General features: G+C 44.1%; 1 protein-coding gene across 1 annotated transcript in view; it reads left to right on the forward strand.

Annotated features, from left to right (window-relative positions):
• The first annotated feature begins 12,753 nt into the window (after positions 1 to 12,753).
• Positions 12,754 to 16,699, forward strand: part of LOC119172015 (uncharacterized) — a 43,309-nt gene continuing 39,363 nt past the window's right edge. Inside the window, exon 1 of the mRNA XM_037422980.2 lies at positions 12,754 to 12,954. Within this exon, the coding sequence (XP_037278877.2) occupies positions 12,895 to 12,954 (60 nt within the window). The 5' untranslated portion in view covers positions 12,754 to 12,894. The remainder of the gene's footprint in view (positions 12,955 to 16,699) is intronic.

A 16,699-nucleotide genomic window follows, 5' to 3' on the forward strand; every position in this document is an offset into this window, starting at 1 on the left:
TGCAGGAGAGTAGATGGGCAGGGAAGGTGTTTAGATGATACTTGTATAGAAAGAGCGTGGACACAACGTGTAGAAAAATAACTGGGAGACTCACAGATATACGGCTAGAATTGTGAGCGACACGGCAACGAAAAGCATTGAGCGAAACGCCAGAGAGGCCGATAGGATTTATTTGATAACAGCGGTGGACAAAAAGCCAGCTATCAGTAACTACCGAAAGGGCAAGAACGAAATAAGGCGGGAAAGGTATTATGATAATTCAAGGGGAAGCGCGCTACTGTTCGTAGCGAGGTCGGGTTGCCTTAGAACGCGTAGTCGTGAAGCGAGATTCAGTAAACAAGAAGGACAATGTTTGTATATGCAGAGGGGAGTTGAGAAAACTATGAAACATGTTATGATTGAATGCGGCGATATCCACCCGGTATACGAGTGAGTACAAGCCTACATGAGGCTATGGGTTTCAGCGACAAACATGAAATGCTGGACACGTCCGCGATAGAAGCAAGTAAGAGACGGTTAGAGTACTGGTGGCAGAAACATAAAGACAAAGGATAGAAATAGTGAAAAAATGAGGTCATTCTGCCTGAAGAGGCAGAGAGATGAAACACACGTTTATATTTTTTTGGTATAATATGATAGATTTCATTGAAGCAGATAAGGCATTACGAAACCATAAAAAGAAGATTTTGTTTGTTTCTTGCGAGCCTGGTGGCACACACGTCACCGTCCCGGTATAAAAGGATAAAAGGGACGCTCATAGCGTTGATCTATCCATAATGTATATCTATGTTTCGAAAATCTTTCAGAAAACGCCTGGCCTGTGCGGAAAGCGCGAAGAGTGGCATTTCTCGAACCTGTTGTAAACTCTTTTGGGGATACTTTAGAAGTACGCTTGTAATGTACTATGTCCTAATCATAGTATTTCTCACCTGCATGTAATATTTGTCACAAACATGTATACAAGACGCCTGTGTTTGCGAAGCATCAGTTACGTTCGCTGCAAATTTCTAAACAGAGCAAGTTATTTTCACTGCATTCACAATCAAGAGGCAGAGGCCTCTTGATGCCTACTGCACCAGATTTCTCCCTGTTACAAATGAAGAAGTGCTACCTTTTGACCTAGTTATGTAACTGGGCCTGCACAATATGTGGCATTCCAGAAAAAAATTGCCCGCAGCTTCCCTCGGGGGAACACTGAGGAGGATGCGGAGCATATAATTGGTTAACGGGGTGTTAAAGTGCGAGTTGCTTGGGTCGATGGCTAAATTGGTTAACGTGGTTGTGAAACGGGGTGTTAAATTGCGACTTACTTGGGTCGATGGCTAAATTGGTTAACGTGGTTGTAGGAGGGGGTGTTAAATGAGTGAACACGTACACACGTATGCGAAAGGGTGGCGCTGGTCGAAGGGACGTCGATCATTGTGTTTGTGGATTCGTTGGCATTCATTTCACCGCGACCTTGGACGTCGACGCGCCGTACAAACCAACCGACGAGCGGCAACTGAGCGAGCGAGCGCCGGCCTTGAGTATATATACAGCGCGACGGCGCATGCACTGTCAGCTGTTGAATGTTCTCGAAGCGCGACGGCGCATGCGCGTCCACTGGAGAATCAGGAGAATTGTAGAATGTTCTCGAAGGGGAGAAGCGCGCTTGGCACAGATGGTGGGTGACGGTGCATGCGCGCGTCAGCTGTCGAATGTTCGAGAAGGGGGAGAAGCGCAACGGCGCATGCGCGCGCGTCAGCTGCCGATGTTCTCGAAGCGCGACGGCGTATGCGCGCTACATTATACACCTAGCGAATGTTCGTGAAGAGGAGAAGCGCACGCTGTGTGTAGAGGAGGAAGGCTGCACAGATGGTGGAGGAGTGAAGCGCGTGCGGTGTGTAGAGGAGGAAGGGATGCACAGATGGTGGAAGGAGGAGGAGGAAGCTCGCGGACGGCGCCGCACTACAAGCCTCGAGTATTAGATGCTCCGCATCTAAAACAGGCTTTTCCGCAGAGCTGCCCTGGTCCGTATGCAACACAAGACTCGCGAAAGGGAAATGTGTATCACTGAAGAGAAGCACAAGCTCGTATTATAAAGAATTACTCCCGCCATGAACGTAAATTTCTGCAGCATTTATTCTCGAGTATCAAAAAAAAAAATAAAAACCAGCGTATCTGTGTGTCTCGCTGCAAACGTTGTCGACCAACGGTAGGCCTGCCGTACTACGCGAGTCCTGGTCTCATCCGAGTGAGATATGGCGCTGCGTGAGATACGGACGCCATCTAGAAGTTACGTCAGGAAACTTGAGCTTGTGCAGAATCCAAGACCACTGCCAGGTAGCAGCTCCATATATATCATCGCAAAAGGACTTTTTTTTTTTTTTTCGTGCGTATGGCGTCGCATTTTGAGCGCAGCCTAAGCAGCACAAGGATATCTATAATTAAGGATCAACATTCATCCTTGTAAAGAACATACTGCTTAATACTTTTACGTATTTAATGTTGCGCCTCAGATATAAGTGATATTTAGCTTTTTGTCGACAATGTTCACAAGTGTTAACGCAGACAACAGCTCAAATGGCTGGCCATTCAGCAAGTGTTTAGACATAGGCCGGGTGGCTGAATCGTGTGACACACAATCAGACAGACAGACCAAAATTAGGTTTCTGCGCCCCACTATATCTCGAGAACAAACTATTGTCTTTAAAAAAATATACAGATGCTATGCCGGCCCCGAAATGCAGCGACTTTCATCGGCATGGGGCGGAGAGCACTGACTCCGTGGTTTATTTTTTTTTTTTAATGCGAAGCCTTTCTTAGTGAACTTCGTCGACTTTGAGCGTATCTATCTATCTATCTATCTATCTATCTATCTATCTATCTATCTATCTATCTATCTATCTATCTATCTAGCCATCTACGACTTCTAGCTCTCCTGGCCGTTTCGATAATGGTATCAATACCAAACTTGGCATGGCATAACATGACTGTATGAAGAACATATTTGACTATTCATAACATAAATATCATGATATGTATGTCATGAATGTCATGATTTACATTGCATGGTCCTACAGCTCTTGCGGTGGTTTCGTTCACATAGCATGTTGCAAAACTGGTGTAGTATGGCATGATTGCATGGCGGACGCAAGCGACAGACCCTAACATGAAAATCATGAAATACGTGTCATGTAACAACATGACTACATGCCACGCTAATGATGCGCTCGTGGCTGTTTCGCTAGCGTCACATATATCAAATATGGAATTACAGTACGTGAATGGATGACGAAGGTGTGTGACTGGTGCAAACATGATAATCATGAGATGCGTGTAATGTAACAACATGACTACATGCCACGCTCATGATGCACAGGCGGCCGTTTCGCTACATTCGCTTAAACCAAATTTGGTATTATGGGACGTGAATGGATAACGTAGGTGTGATACTGGTGCAAACATGATGTACATGAGATGCGTGTCATGTAACATCATGACTACATGCTATGCTCATGATACGCTCGCGGCCGTTTCTCTAGCTTCGCAAGTACCAAGCTCGGTATTACGCGATGCGAACGGACGACATAGGTAAATCACACATCCAAACATGATAATCTCGATATGTGTGTCATGTAACAACATGACTATAAGCCACACAGATGATGCGCTCGCAGCTGTTTCGCTAGATTTACATATGCCAAATTTGGTATTACGTGAACCCAATGGATGACTCAGGCATGTTACTGGTGGAAACGTGATAATCATGATATGCGTGTCATGTGAGAACATGATTACATGCCACCGTCAAGGCGCCAATACATTTCGACGTGACGAAGTGCACGTGCTCGCCGTCGTTCATTTCGTCGCGGCACGCCGGCGTTACCACGCCAGGCGCCAGTCCTGCCATAGGATGGATGTAAAGTCCTTTATTGAAAAAATAAATAAAGGGGAGGAACAGGACCTCTATAGGGATAATATACTCGCAGGCGCGCGCCGCGCAGCGTTGCTTTGACGCACGTGCGTTTCAGCACGTCCGGTGTCCCTCCGTTACGAAAAAGGGAGACACGGTTTTGTCCGGGTAACGCGTCGGTGCGAAATGCAGCATGTCGCATTTCACGCTGGTTGCTGTGGCGTTGCGCCGACGGACGCTGGTCCCGCCTGGCGTCAGACTATATAGAGTGCTTGCGTTTTGCTAACGTAGCGTTGCTGTGCCCAACGTGCGTGCGCGTCAACGTTGGATTGGTGTATATTGGGCCCTTCATGATGCGCTTGCGGCCGTTTTGCTAGCTCCACATATACCAAATTTGGTGTTACGTGATATCAATGGATGACGAAATATGTAACGGGTGCAAACATGATAATCCTGACACGCGTGTCACATAAGATTATGAGACCATACCACGCTTATAGCGTGCTCGCGGCCGTTTCGCTAGCTCCACTTATACTAAATTTGGTATCACGTGATGTGAATAGATGAAGAAGGTAAACCACACATCCAAACATGATAATTACGACACGGAAGTTATGTACGGCCTCATTTACCTCCACCTCGTAACGTTGTGCCGATTTTAAAGCGACATCAACATTTCTCATTCGTGCTTCGCATATCAGTGATTCCCACTGTACGTGGGATTTGCCATTTTGTTTTTGTTTGTTTTTTTGTAAACGGCATTCGGGCTATTTTCTCACGTGCCATTCTATGTAACCGGGGAGCCATGTGTTCCTATTTCGGTATCACTGACCAGCGGCCCGCATTTGCTTGGTTTGGGTCAAAACAGCTTTCCTTGCCCTTGCTAAACATCATCAGCACATTTCCGACAATAGAGTAACGAGACACCCGTGTCCTCCAGACTATGGAAATACAGTCGTTATATTGTTATTGTATATCACTGCCAGAATACTAATACATTCTCGAAGCTTATCTATCTACAAAAATACAGATAGTCAGGCGTATCTCTAAAATACTATCGCGATACTCTCGTATCGTGATACTGCTCAGCTTTCGCATGTCCAACAGAGTTCTTGTGCTCGAGCCGTGCGTCGCGGAGGAAAAATTATCGTCATCTTGAATAGGCACGCACTCTTTTCTTCACTACAGCTAATCAAGAGTATCATTAAGATACTATCGCAATAATTTTGTATCATGATACTGCACAGCCTAACAAGCCCAACAGTAGACCTGTTTTACTCGAGGTTGGCTGTGCATCGCAGATAAATAATTGACGTCATCATGAACTGGCAAGCACTCTCTTCTTCGCTACAGATAATCAAAAGTATAAGATACAATCGCAATTGTTTTGTATCATGGCACTGCCCAGCCCCCACAAGCCCAAAGGAAGATTTGTTGTGCTCTTGGTTGACTGTGCGTCGCAGATAGAAAGTTGACGTCATCATCAACTGGCACGCACTCTCTTCTTCGCTACAGTTAATCAAAAGTATAAGATACAATCGCAATTGTTTTGTATCATGTCACTGCCCAGCCCTTCCAAGCCCAAAAGCAGAGCTGTAGTGCTCTTGGTTGATTGTGCGTCGCAGATAGAAAATTGACGTCATCATGAACTGGCACGCACTCTCTTCTTCGCTACAGGTTATAAAAAGTATAAGATACAATCGCAATTGTTTTGTATCATGGCACTGCCCAGCCCTCCCAAGCCCAAAAGCAGAGTTCTTGTGCTCGAGCCGTGCGTCGCGGAGGAAAAATTATCGTCATCTTGAACTGGCACGCGTTCTTTTCTTCAATACAGATAATCGAGAGTATCTCTAAGATACTATCGCAATAGTTTTGTATCATGATACTGCCCAGCCCTCACAAGCCCAAAAGCACAGTTGTGCTCTTGGTTGACTGTGTGTCACAGATAGAAAATTCACGTCATCATGAACTGGCACGCACTTTCTTCTTCGCTACAGATAATCAAAAGTATGAGATACAATAGCATTGTTTTGTATCATGACACTGCCCAACCCTCACAAGCCCAAAAGCAGAGCTGTTGTGCTCTTGGTTGGCCGTGCGTCGCAGATAGAAAATTGACGTCATCATGAACTGGAACGCGGTCTTTTCTTCACTACAGATAATCAAAAGTATCTCTAAGATACTATATCAGCAGTTTTGTATCATAATACTGCCCAGCCTAACAAGCCCAACAGTAGACCTGTTTTGCTCGAGGTTGGTTGTGCATCGCAGATAGAAAATTGATGTCATCATGAACTGGCACGCACTCTCTTCCTTATTATTATCTTCTGGTTCAATACGAGAAATTTCTCCGGCGTGGAATGCAACTCCGTTGAGCGAAAAATAGCTCCGTTACACTCCTGCTTATATAAAGGACGCAATATAACCTATCTATCTATCTATCTATCTATCTATCTATCTATCTATCTATCTATCTATCTATCTATCTATCTATCTATCTATCTATCTATCTATCTATCTATCTATCTATCTATCTATCTAGCTGCCTACGTCTGTATGCTCTCATGATCACCTCCTTCATTAAGAATGCACTGAAATTAGTACGGTAGGGTAAGCGGGTTTCATGATTATGACTCGCTCGTCATGACATGAATAATGTTATGGTCTCGTCGCCTAAGTCGTCAAACCTTCTCTGCCAGACGTTCAGCAAATACCCGTGAGTGGGTATAATGGCCACCGGCAGGAAGGAAGAGAACAGACATGGGTAATTGTAACCCATGAGCGTTAATAAAAAGCTGACATCAACACCGTTGATACGGCAAATTCAAAGAATAAATGTTATAGTCCCAGCAAGAATCAAACCCCAGTGTTCTGCGTGGCGATCAAGCATTCTACCACTGAGCCACGCCAGGTCTGGGAACTACTTTTCAAATACACCTTAATTTTCGTTGAACTCCAATTGTGGTTGCACTGCTGGCTATCAAATTTTATAGACATACACATTTACTTATATGATACTGCCCTCTCGTCGGGTGAACGTCAATTGTAGTTAGGCGTCATCGCTGAAGTTGATTTATGTAGCACTGTCTGGTGCTACCACCCTCACGAGCACTAGGGCTTCAAATTTGCTCACTGCGTCCAGTGTTGCTGATATTAGTGTTGCTGCTGGCATATGTGGCTGTTTAACGTATGCTTGTGCGTGCATTTATTTTGTGCCATTTCATATTGTCTCGCTCTATAAAAAACTACAACATGGTCACCTTTCACTCGTGTGCTTCGTATAACATTGATTCCCAAGGTACGTGGAATCAGCATTTTTTTTTTTGTGTGTCATAAGGACGTTAGGCTTGGTTCTTCGCACAAGCTGCGCATGCATACATGTTTCCAGGAACAGGCATGTAGACAAAATGCCTGTTTAGCTCACATCCTGGTTGCAGTTCCGGACATAGCTGAATTTTTATATGTTGTCCAATCCGCCCCATGTTGTCAACACTAGTTGGCCTGGAGGGGGAAGGGGGGGGGGGGGGCACGTGGCTCCTTTGATTGACTGAAAATGTCATCATTACTAAAGTTGACGTGGTTAAATTCACGCGGTCTTTGGAATAGCATTAGCGGCAACTATACTAATGGAGCTTGACTGCCATGAAGCATTTCGAAAAGACAATGCAATAACGGCACGCACAGTCTTTGAGATGATGTTACACACCCGCACAAAAACACGTGCACATGAGCACACAATCAACAATTGGCTCAAAACCAGGTGGCACTTATGAAGAAAAACAATAGATGATAAATTTAAAATATCAGACAACAAATTTGTTGTCTGATATTTTAAATAGGAGCTAAGGAGCTAAATAGAGTAACCGGACAGAAGATAGATCATAATGTCAGCTTGAGGGTGGTAATAAACTATTGGGATATGTGGGCATCTGAAGTTCAGTTCACTGGCAGACAGTGACACACTGAATATTTCTCTTTTGAAGCATTGAAGCAGATTTTCGGTCTGGTACGTGCATTCGGCAAGAAGGTTAGAAAAAAATAATATTGAACATAAATAACCGTTCAATCTGATGTGCTATAGTGGAAAAGAAAAGTTCTTTCTTCGCTAAAAATAATGAACTTCCGATAACAAATTCTTCTTCTGGAACATTACAAATTTCTAGCTACCGAAATTGTTTGGCGTTTGCAGGCTGAAAACATAACCCACAATATTTATGACAGAAACTAGATTTGATAAATTTGACTTAGAAAACAAGTTCACTATCATGATGTTTGCTGCTTGAAATAAACGTATCACTCTATACTTCAAGGTCAAGAAAAAAACAACTCATAATTATAATCGATAATGTGAGTTGCCGCCTCGTTTCAACGCATTTCAAAAACGGCGCCATAAGCATCGTCAATATCATCATCATCAATAAAACTACTTTTTTAAAGTTGAGACGTCAAAATTAACGCTCGTGTAGTATTGTCGTCAACAACATTGAAAATTTACCGCCCGCAGGGCCGTTCCCAGCGGATTCTCGAGCTTGTAGGAAAGGTTTTTCGTCCTTGCATCAGTTTCCTTCATTTTTTGTGTTCGCGCTAGCGACATTATTCGACAGCGCGCTGCAGTGCTTGTGCCTTCGTCCAAGCTAGAAAGACGCGGACTTCGTTACCGAAGGGGGCCAAAACCACGTTGTGCACGCTGCAGAGGACACCGCCGAAAAAAGCGCGCTTCGCTACGAAATATGGGGCGGCATATGGTCAAGCAAGATGTCCCAGATTAGGCTGGCTGCGATACCCAGTGCGCTAGTTACTTTATCCGGGGCGCCGGGGCCCTCCGGGCGTATCTGATGTGTGGTGCGATAGCGGCATGCGATACGTATTTGTGCGTAGTCGTTGCTCTTCGTTTTCGCTGATATGTCGGGAACGGTTTCAACCGATGACCTAGTGCTTGCTTACAGTTTACACTATCTTTCTGCTTACAGTTTACGCTATCTTATTAGTTTATCTTCCTTTTGAAGTGTGGATATGAAGAGAAAAAAATGTTGTGGATTCACGAAGGGAGTTGTGCACCGAAAGCCGTGAGTACTGTCGGCACCGAAGACTTGCGGTGGATCGGATTTCACGAGAGAACATAATTTGCGCCTTCAGGCTGCTCAGAAATAGAGTACTGCCTTGGTCGCGTTAACTAGATCAGCCAGAAACGTTGGTTCTAAAGTTTCACGCCCATATTTCATGCTGGTGCCACACGAGCTCGTTCGATCGCGATAGCGCTCAATCAGGATCGAATTTCTCAGTATAAGTTGGCTCCATTTGCGCAGGCTGCTTCGCGGCCGGTATATTCGATCCTTATTGGGCTTGTTCACTTTAAAAAAATGGTTTTGTGACACCCATAATATCGTGTTTTCATAGATATCGAGCCCCGCAATCTTTCAGTGCCGACAATGGTGACCTATAACATCAGGTGATGAATTTACGGGTAACGTGTGAAAGTTTGTGTGTGACGACGTTTATGGCTGCTAGTGACATTGATTTCAGATGCCGTCTGCTTGCAACATTTATCGAATGGTGATGGTGGAGAGGCCTTGCAGATGACGTTGTTTGGAAAGCAGAGTATGACATTCGTGGTAGTAACAGCTAAGTGGACTGGTACTCGGCGTTTCTTTTGTTGATTGCGCGTGACACTTGGGTGGATTGTTCACATTCACATAGGACCTGGCTTGCTCGAGAAAGCTAGGTCCTATGCATGCTTTGAAAGAATGAAGGACATACAACGATAAATGTGCTGCTCCAAACAGTAATTTTCGTTAGTGATTGCTCCAAACGTGCTCCGAAACGACGCTGAAAGAATGAGAATGACGGATTTTTACTTTGACCGACTTATAAGTCCTAACGAAACCGAAAAGAGTCTGTGTATTATCATCCCAGTGTGCTACTTACTAGTATGCAGCATTATCGGCTCGGATCTCATTTGTGCGGCAAGAACAGGCATATAAAACATTGCTCATTTGGCTGTTTTTTTTTTTCTCCTGAGCTACACATGCAGACTAGCGTGGTGGAATGTGAAAATGAGCAGGATTGCTTTTATAGCGATTATCTGCTGCTTATATGGAAACAGTTACATGGGACTGTGGTTACTTCTAGAATGTGGCACTCAGATTTTCCTGTTTTATGCAATTTTTGCCACAAATACTATTATATTAAATTGTAGCTTATTTCACTGCACACTTTTGACAACAGGCCTTTGCTTGGTTCATGAAATTTATTGATTGTTGTCTCTTAAGTATATTTGTATTTACGAGGTGCTTTGACTTTGCTTAGAGCTCCAATTATGTGTGGCGAATTTAAGGTCTGCTTTTAAAACATCAGAAGTTGCTCTAAACTAGCATTTTTTTTTCTGCTCCTAAAACGCTTAGGGCTGCTCTAAAGCAGCATTTTTTGAGCTCTAAAGTATGGTCCTACAAGTAAGAAAAGTCTCTTCCATCGCTGTCGCTATTCCGGATTCAGTATAGCGCTTGCTGCAGTTTTATTTTACTTGTGTAGTACCACAACAGCTTGTGAATGAAGCGCTGAAGAACTCGCCACACAGAATAAAATCTTTAAAGTGGTGGACAAGGGGAAAAAAATGGACTTTGCTCAATTTGTGCTCCTGATGCTAACCTTGTGTATTTTCTCTTTTTTACAGTGTGTCGGCTTGAAGAAATCCATCATCTTCACACCTTGTCACATATGGCGCATTCCTTTTTTTTTTTTTTTTGTCATTGCAAAGCTGGAGTGCCTTGTGGAGCTTTCTGAGTTTGAGATGATATGTGACTGCGTTTGTTATGCTTTCCTGGTCGAGTTGGCCTTGTCGAAAAATTTACTTTTGTAGGCAGTTCTTACAGATATTCGGTTTTGTTCCATTAGTGTTTGTATGGGTTGTTATTGCAGCAGTTTTGTTGCCATGCAGTATTGCTGCTTGTTTTGAATGGCACTCTTTTATAACTTCACTTGGTTGTGGTGTAGTGATGCTGAGGTGTCAAGCTAATGGGAACATAGTAGTAACTATTGGGCTAATTGGTGTATGTCTAGAATCAGTAGTTCACTTCATGCCAACAGCACAACCATAGTGGAAGACGAAGCAATGCATAAACAGGACAAGAGCTCACAACTGTTCACTTTTCGAGGAAGGCAAATAAATCCACTGTTCGCCAATGCATGAGCCTTTGTCACATGCACATAATTACGTGCCCATAATTACGTGCACATAATTACGTGCCCCCAAGGCTTGAACGAGTTGTTCGTGCAGAAAACAGTTGTAAGCAAGCGGTCGTCCTGTCTGTGTGTTTCTTCGTTTTTCAGTGTGGTCTTGGCACAAAGTACTGTTAATCGGAAAATGTTAAAAGGACAGCAGCATAAGTTGTATAACATCAAAATGAGATCCAAAAGACTGACATATCAATAATGTTTGCATATTTATCAGATTTACTTGTTCTAACACATCAGTATTCCTGCATATTTATTTCCTTTAGTTATTGTTTGAGGTTAATGTTCAGTGCTTGTGCTTTTGATACCAAATGTAATGTCTTTCCTTTGCACGTAAACTTATTGGTTCCTCATTCACCATGAAGGAAAATTGGTATCAAGCGTAATAAGACACAATTACTGTACAAAGATGGTGAGGACAAGGAAACAGCTAGCATGGTCTTGTGCTTCTTCTTCAAATCCCTGTCCTCTTTGTGCTATTAAGGATAAGCATGTCTTGAGCAATGTACTGCCGCGGTCGAAATGAGATTTCACATACGCTGTGCCTGCTGTTGAGGTGGGGCCAGTGCATAGAAAAATTGAAGCTATTATTGTTTTTATTACTCAAATATTGTTAACCACTTTAGTATTTTTTATTTGTTATTGCATTGTTGCACTTATTTTGCTTCTCTAAAATTTTGACGAGGACCGCTTAGCAATCATTACTAGTCAGTTGCCACCTCTATAAACATGAATTCAATTCATTCTTGATGTGTAAATTACAATGTCACTAACATTTCCTTCTTAGAAAATACACTAAGTTATATCTCTACACTTACGAACATGTTTGTTGAATATATCATGGTGTGGTTGACATATCTTTATTTACAAGTTGTGGGTGTCATATCAAGTATTTTATCATTTCTGCATTTGTCTACGCGTCTGCCCCTTTATTACTGTTACAATGTAAAAACAGTTGCATCGTAAGGTAGTCTTGGTGTCCGACAACAATAATAATTTGGCATGCCTGCATCTTCTTTTGTCAGAAATGTTGTGCTCACTAGTTTTCTTTCAAGAATACTACGTTGCTCTTGTAGTATGCACGCTGTTCATGGTCTCGACCTACTGGACACACAGCTTTACAGCAAGTTGAAGGCGTGCACGATGGATAAATATTATTGTTCTTTGATGTGATGAAAACGTGTTTAAAAAAAATGCAACTCTTTATAAAGTGCACCTCTTTCTCTATAATTACGTCTCCTATACAGTAGTTATATCAGAGTTTCTTTGAAGTCAGTTATTCTCTAAACTCTGGAATATCCTGTTGCAGTTACTTTCTAGAGGTAACACTGCCATGTCGTTTAACGTAAGCTTGAGTGTTTCAGTAGGTGCTCCCAGTTTCAAGTCATAAATTATTTTGGGCTAATCTGTTCATTTTCAGGCTTCTTATGAAGTAAAAGCACAAAGAGTGGATGCCACAGGCATTGACTAACACCTTATTAGGCAGCGCGTGTTCCTTCGTGCATGTGTCTTTTCACTGCCGCTTTCTAACAGGTCCCAGCTTGGTTTTTACTGTAGGAGTATATTGTCATGTGATACAAATCGATTGATTGATTGATTTAAGAAATTGATGGATCTTCTCTGCATTAGGCCTAACAATTTTCAAGCTGGAGCCGTCCGACAAGGTTCCCGGGTCCTGGGTTCCTGCTGCGAGCTCGTACGAGGGAGCTGACGGGATCGAGACCCTGCGAGACCTGGTGGCTCAAGCACAAGCGGCAGCCGATGCCCCCATGTTCTCAAACCAGGCCGCCGTCTGTCCAGTAGGGCAAGTGAGACCTGGGTTGCCAACGGTAAGTCCTACTACACTCCACTCTTCAACGTTGTTGCATGCGATTCAGCAAGAATTGGACCATCTCCCGCTAAAGGGAACCATGTGTAGATGCGAAGCAGCATGCACTAAGGCTTACACTGGGAGAGACGTTGACGCTGGCACTCATCAAGCGAAAGATAAGAGGCCCTTGACTGAATTCCGAACGCGCGATCTGGTGCCTACATATATGGGAGGGCCAGTGGATGGTTGTGCAGAGCGAGCAGTCGATACTTAACTAGCAGGCGGCTTTGTGAGGCGAGAGAGGGGGAGAGGAGGGACAGTTTTGCAAGTGTAACACATGGCGACAGGCTAGGGAGTGAGTGACGTCAATGAGTTCACTGCGAGGGAAGGCGTCACTTACTTGGCACCGCCCTAACACCTGGGGCCAAGGGAGCGCGGTGTGGACGGTGGGACAGTGTTACACAGGCTAGTCCAAGAGCTGCTTCGCATCTAAAAAACAAAAAGCGAGAATGGGTTGAAGCTACAGTTTTCCATCCTTCTAGTAGACTCCTGATGATGGTTCACACCTACTTGATTTTATGATAGGGCGCTTGCGTATTGCGCCCATAGCAGTTGCTTAGCAGCTGTGGTGTTGAACTGTGCAAGGCACCCTCAAATGATTCTTGAAATTGTGTCAATGTTCAGGCTCCAGCATCATCAAATCATTCACACTGTAAGTTGGCTAATGCACCTTGTATTAAGGAAGCTACAGGCAATATGTGTGACCATTCTCAGCACTGCCTCTCCTCCTGAACTTGCCGGAAATGCAGCCGTCACTAGCGACAGCAGCGCATTTACGCTCGATGAAGACTAAGTGCATCACAAAATAGTTGAGATCAGCTTCATCGAATACAGAAACACAACCGGCCGTTTCCAATTTACTTTCCTGCATGGCAGCAATTTGCCAAGCCATGTGCAGGAACAAAAGTATTTGATGATGATGACGATAAGTAGGCGTGTGCAAATATTCGAACTTTCAAATAATTTTCTGATAGTGTTTGCAATTCTATTGTATTTGCACCAGAAATAATTGACTTCAGGAAAATGAACTAAACAACTTTATTTATAAAAAATCGAGATCGCACCAATTCTAAATGATGTACATGAACCCGATTCTCCTCGCGAACTTCAGCCAGAAGACAAAAAAAAAAAAAGAAAGCACAATGCACCCTCACAGAAAGGGAAATTTATACTGCTGGAAGTTCCTTTCCTCTGGTGGTTCAGTTTTGAATATGCCTCAATCGCGTGCTGTTACAAAGGCTGTTGCTCTTACAAGCTCGGTCGACGCAGACCTGCTTAAGAATGCCCACGAGCTTGTCATTAAAGTCCAAATATTTTCTCCTATTTTCGTCCTGTACTGACTTTTCTGGTAGATGTGTGCAGTTGATTATTTTCCTTTGTTTGAACCACTTTGCACCACCAAAGCTTTCTGTAGAGGTTACCAGAAAACCTTGCTATGCAATGATGTATAGACCACATTTTTGCTCAGATTGTTATGCTGCGATAATGAAGTTGCAGTATGGGACAATATTTTTGCCAACTTTGTCACGATTCTGACACGATGCTCCTGCTTTATTTGTTCCCAAAGCATTTTGATCATGTATATGTTCTTGAAAGAACATAATTTTCAAATATTACTATAGTCGGTGACCGATTTTTCCGACATGCTTGCTAATTGGACATTTACCGGGCACCAGGACATACCCTATAAGTTTAATGTATTTCACAGCTCGAAATTTCGGACACTTGAAGACGGGCTGTTCGATATTTCGGACTTTCCAAGCGTCAGTTGAGCCGACTGCCAGCATGTTTTCGCGCCGCCGCCATCTTGTTTGTTTACTTTTTTTTTTTTCCAGTAGCCTCGAACCGGAGCTGGCCGTGCACGCGCCGCTAGCTCCGCTAGGGTGGCTACCTCGAACTGCTGGATCGAGGCTATTTCCGCATCAGCGTCGCTGCCGAAAAAATTTTTTTTTCTTCTCTGCTGTGACCGTTGGATTGATAGGAACGCATCGACTGTTCGCCTGTGCGTGTGCCATGTGTTCCGCGTGTGTTGCCTAGCTAACTGCGCTCATTCAAAATGAATAAGGGATCGTCGATGTTGGCGTCGGCCTCGAGAGCTCCGATGACGCGCGGCAAGTATGTCACCATGTCGATGGCGAAAAAAAGCTGTCATCGTCAAGCTTGTTGAAAGTGCCCGATCGCGGGCAGATGTTGCGAAAGAGTTCTATATTTCCAAACAGACTCTTTCGGATTACATCAAGAACAAGCGGAAGATTTCGAAGGCGGCGAAAAAGTCCACTGGATGTCGTCAGAAAAATGTCAGCCAAGGTACCTACCCTAAGCTCGAGGAGGCCCTACTCGTATGGCTGAAGTCCACAGTGGCCAGCATGGTTCCCGTCTCTGGGGGCCTCCTCAAACAGAAAACTGAGACTATGGCGCTTCAAATGAACATTGAAAAATTTAAGGTTGGCTTGAAGAAGCACTCTGACCTTAATTTCAAAAAAGTGTGTGGTGAAACTGCAACTGTTGACAACAGGTCGTTGGGAACTACCGCTCTGAAAAGCTCCAGTCTCTTTTATAGCTGTACTTGCCACACGATACTTTCAACTGTGACGAGACCAGACTGTTTTTCAAGCTGATGCCAAAAAAAGACTCTTGCCTTTGCTGGCGACCCTTGTCATGGTGGCAAACACAGTAAGGAGCGAGTTACTGTACTGATCGGTAGCAATATGTCGGGCACAGAAAAACTGCCGATGCTCATCATCGGCAAGTCGAAAGCTCCGAGGTGCTTTAAAGGTGTAAAGTCCCTGTCTGTTTCGTACGAGGCCAACAAAAAGCCTGGGTAACACAGAAGATTTTTGAAAGCTATGTGAGAAGACTAGATCGCAAATTTGATCTAGAAGGTGGCAAGATTGTGTTGTTTGTCGACAACTGCGCTGCGCACGGACACATAGGCAACTTGAAGGCTGTGCGCGTCGAGTTCTTGCCACCAAACACGACAAGTGTCCTACAACCGATAGACCAGGGTGTCATACGTGCACTAAAAGTGAACTATTCGTCACGGTTGCTTTCGCGTGCGGTGGTGTGCTTCGAGAGTGAAAAAGTGTACTCGGTCGATTTGCTTGGGGCACTTATCATGCTGGCCGATGCGTGGAAGTCAATGACATGTACAGTGTCATCGACTAGGTGTCGGAGCGCGAGCAGCTTATCGACGACCTTCGCACTGCGGGCGTCGAGATTCCATCAGATGCCTCGTTTTCCGAGTTTGCGTGTGTGGACAGCCAGTTAGAACTTTGCGCTGACCTCACGAATGAGGAAATCATTCGCCAAGTGCTTTCAGAGTCCGAGAACGAAAATGACGACGACAACTTACCTGCAACAATACAGCTGACGCAAGCTGAGCTTATGCAAGCACTCGCAACTCTTTTGTCAGCTTACAGCGACACGACAACTCTAGCCGAAACGCGGGCAAACATGCTCGCACGGAAGCGAGGCATGGTCCAGAAGAAGATAAATAACTTTTTCCACCCTCCGGCTTAATAGTAAGCAATAAAGTGAGCATTTTGGGGGCACATTTGCTTTTTCAGACTGCCCGATTTTTCAGACATTTTCGCGGTCCCTTGAGGGTCCGAAAAATTGGTCGTCGACTGTATGTGGTGAACTCATAATACACCATGTATGAAACAGCAGTTCAAGAAACACTGTCTACGAATAACTCATGCCCT

The sequence above is a fragment of the Rhipicephalus microplus genome, chromosome 3 (genome assembly GCF_043290135.1).
Source record: "Rhipicephalus microplus isolate Deutch F79 chromosome 3, USDA_Rmic, whole genome shotgun sequence".
NCBI classification, from domain to species: Eukaryota; Metazoa; Arthropoda; class Arachnida; order Ixodida; family Ixodidae; genus Rhipicephalus; species Rhipicephalus microplus.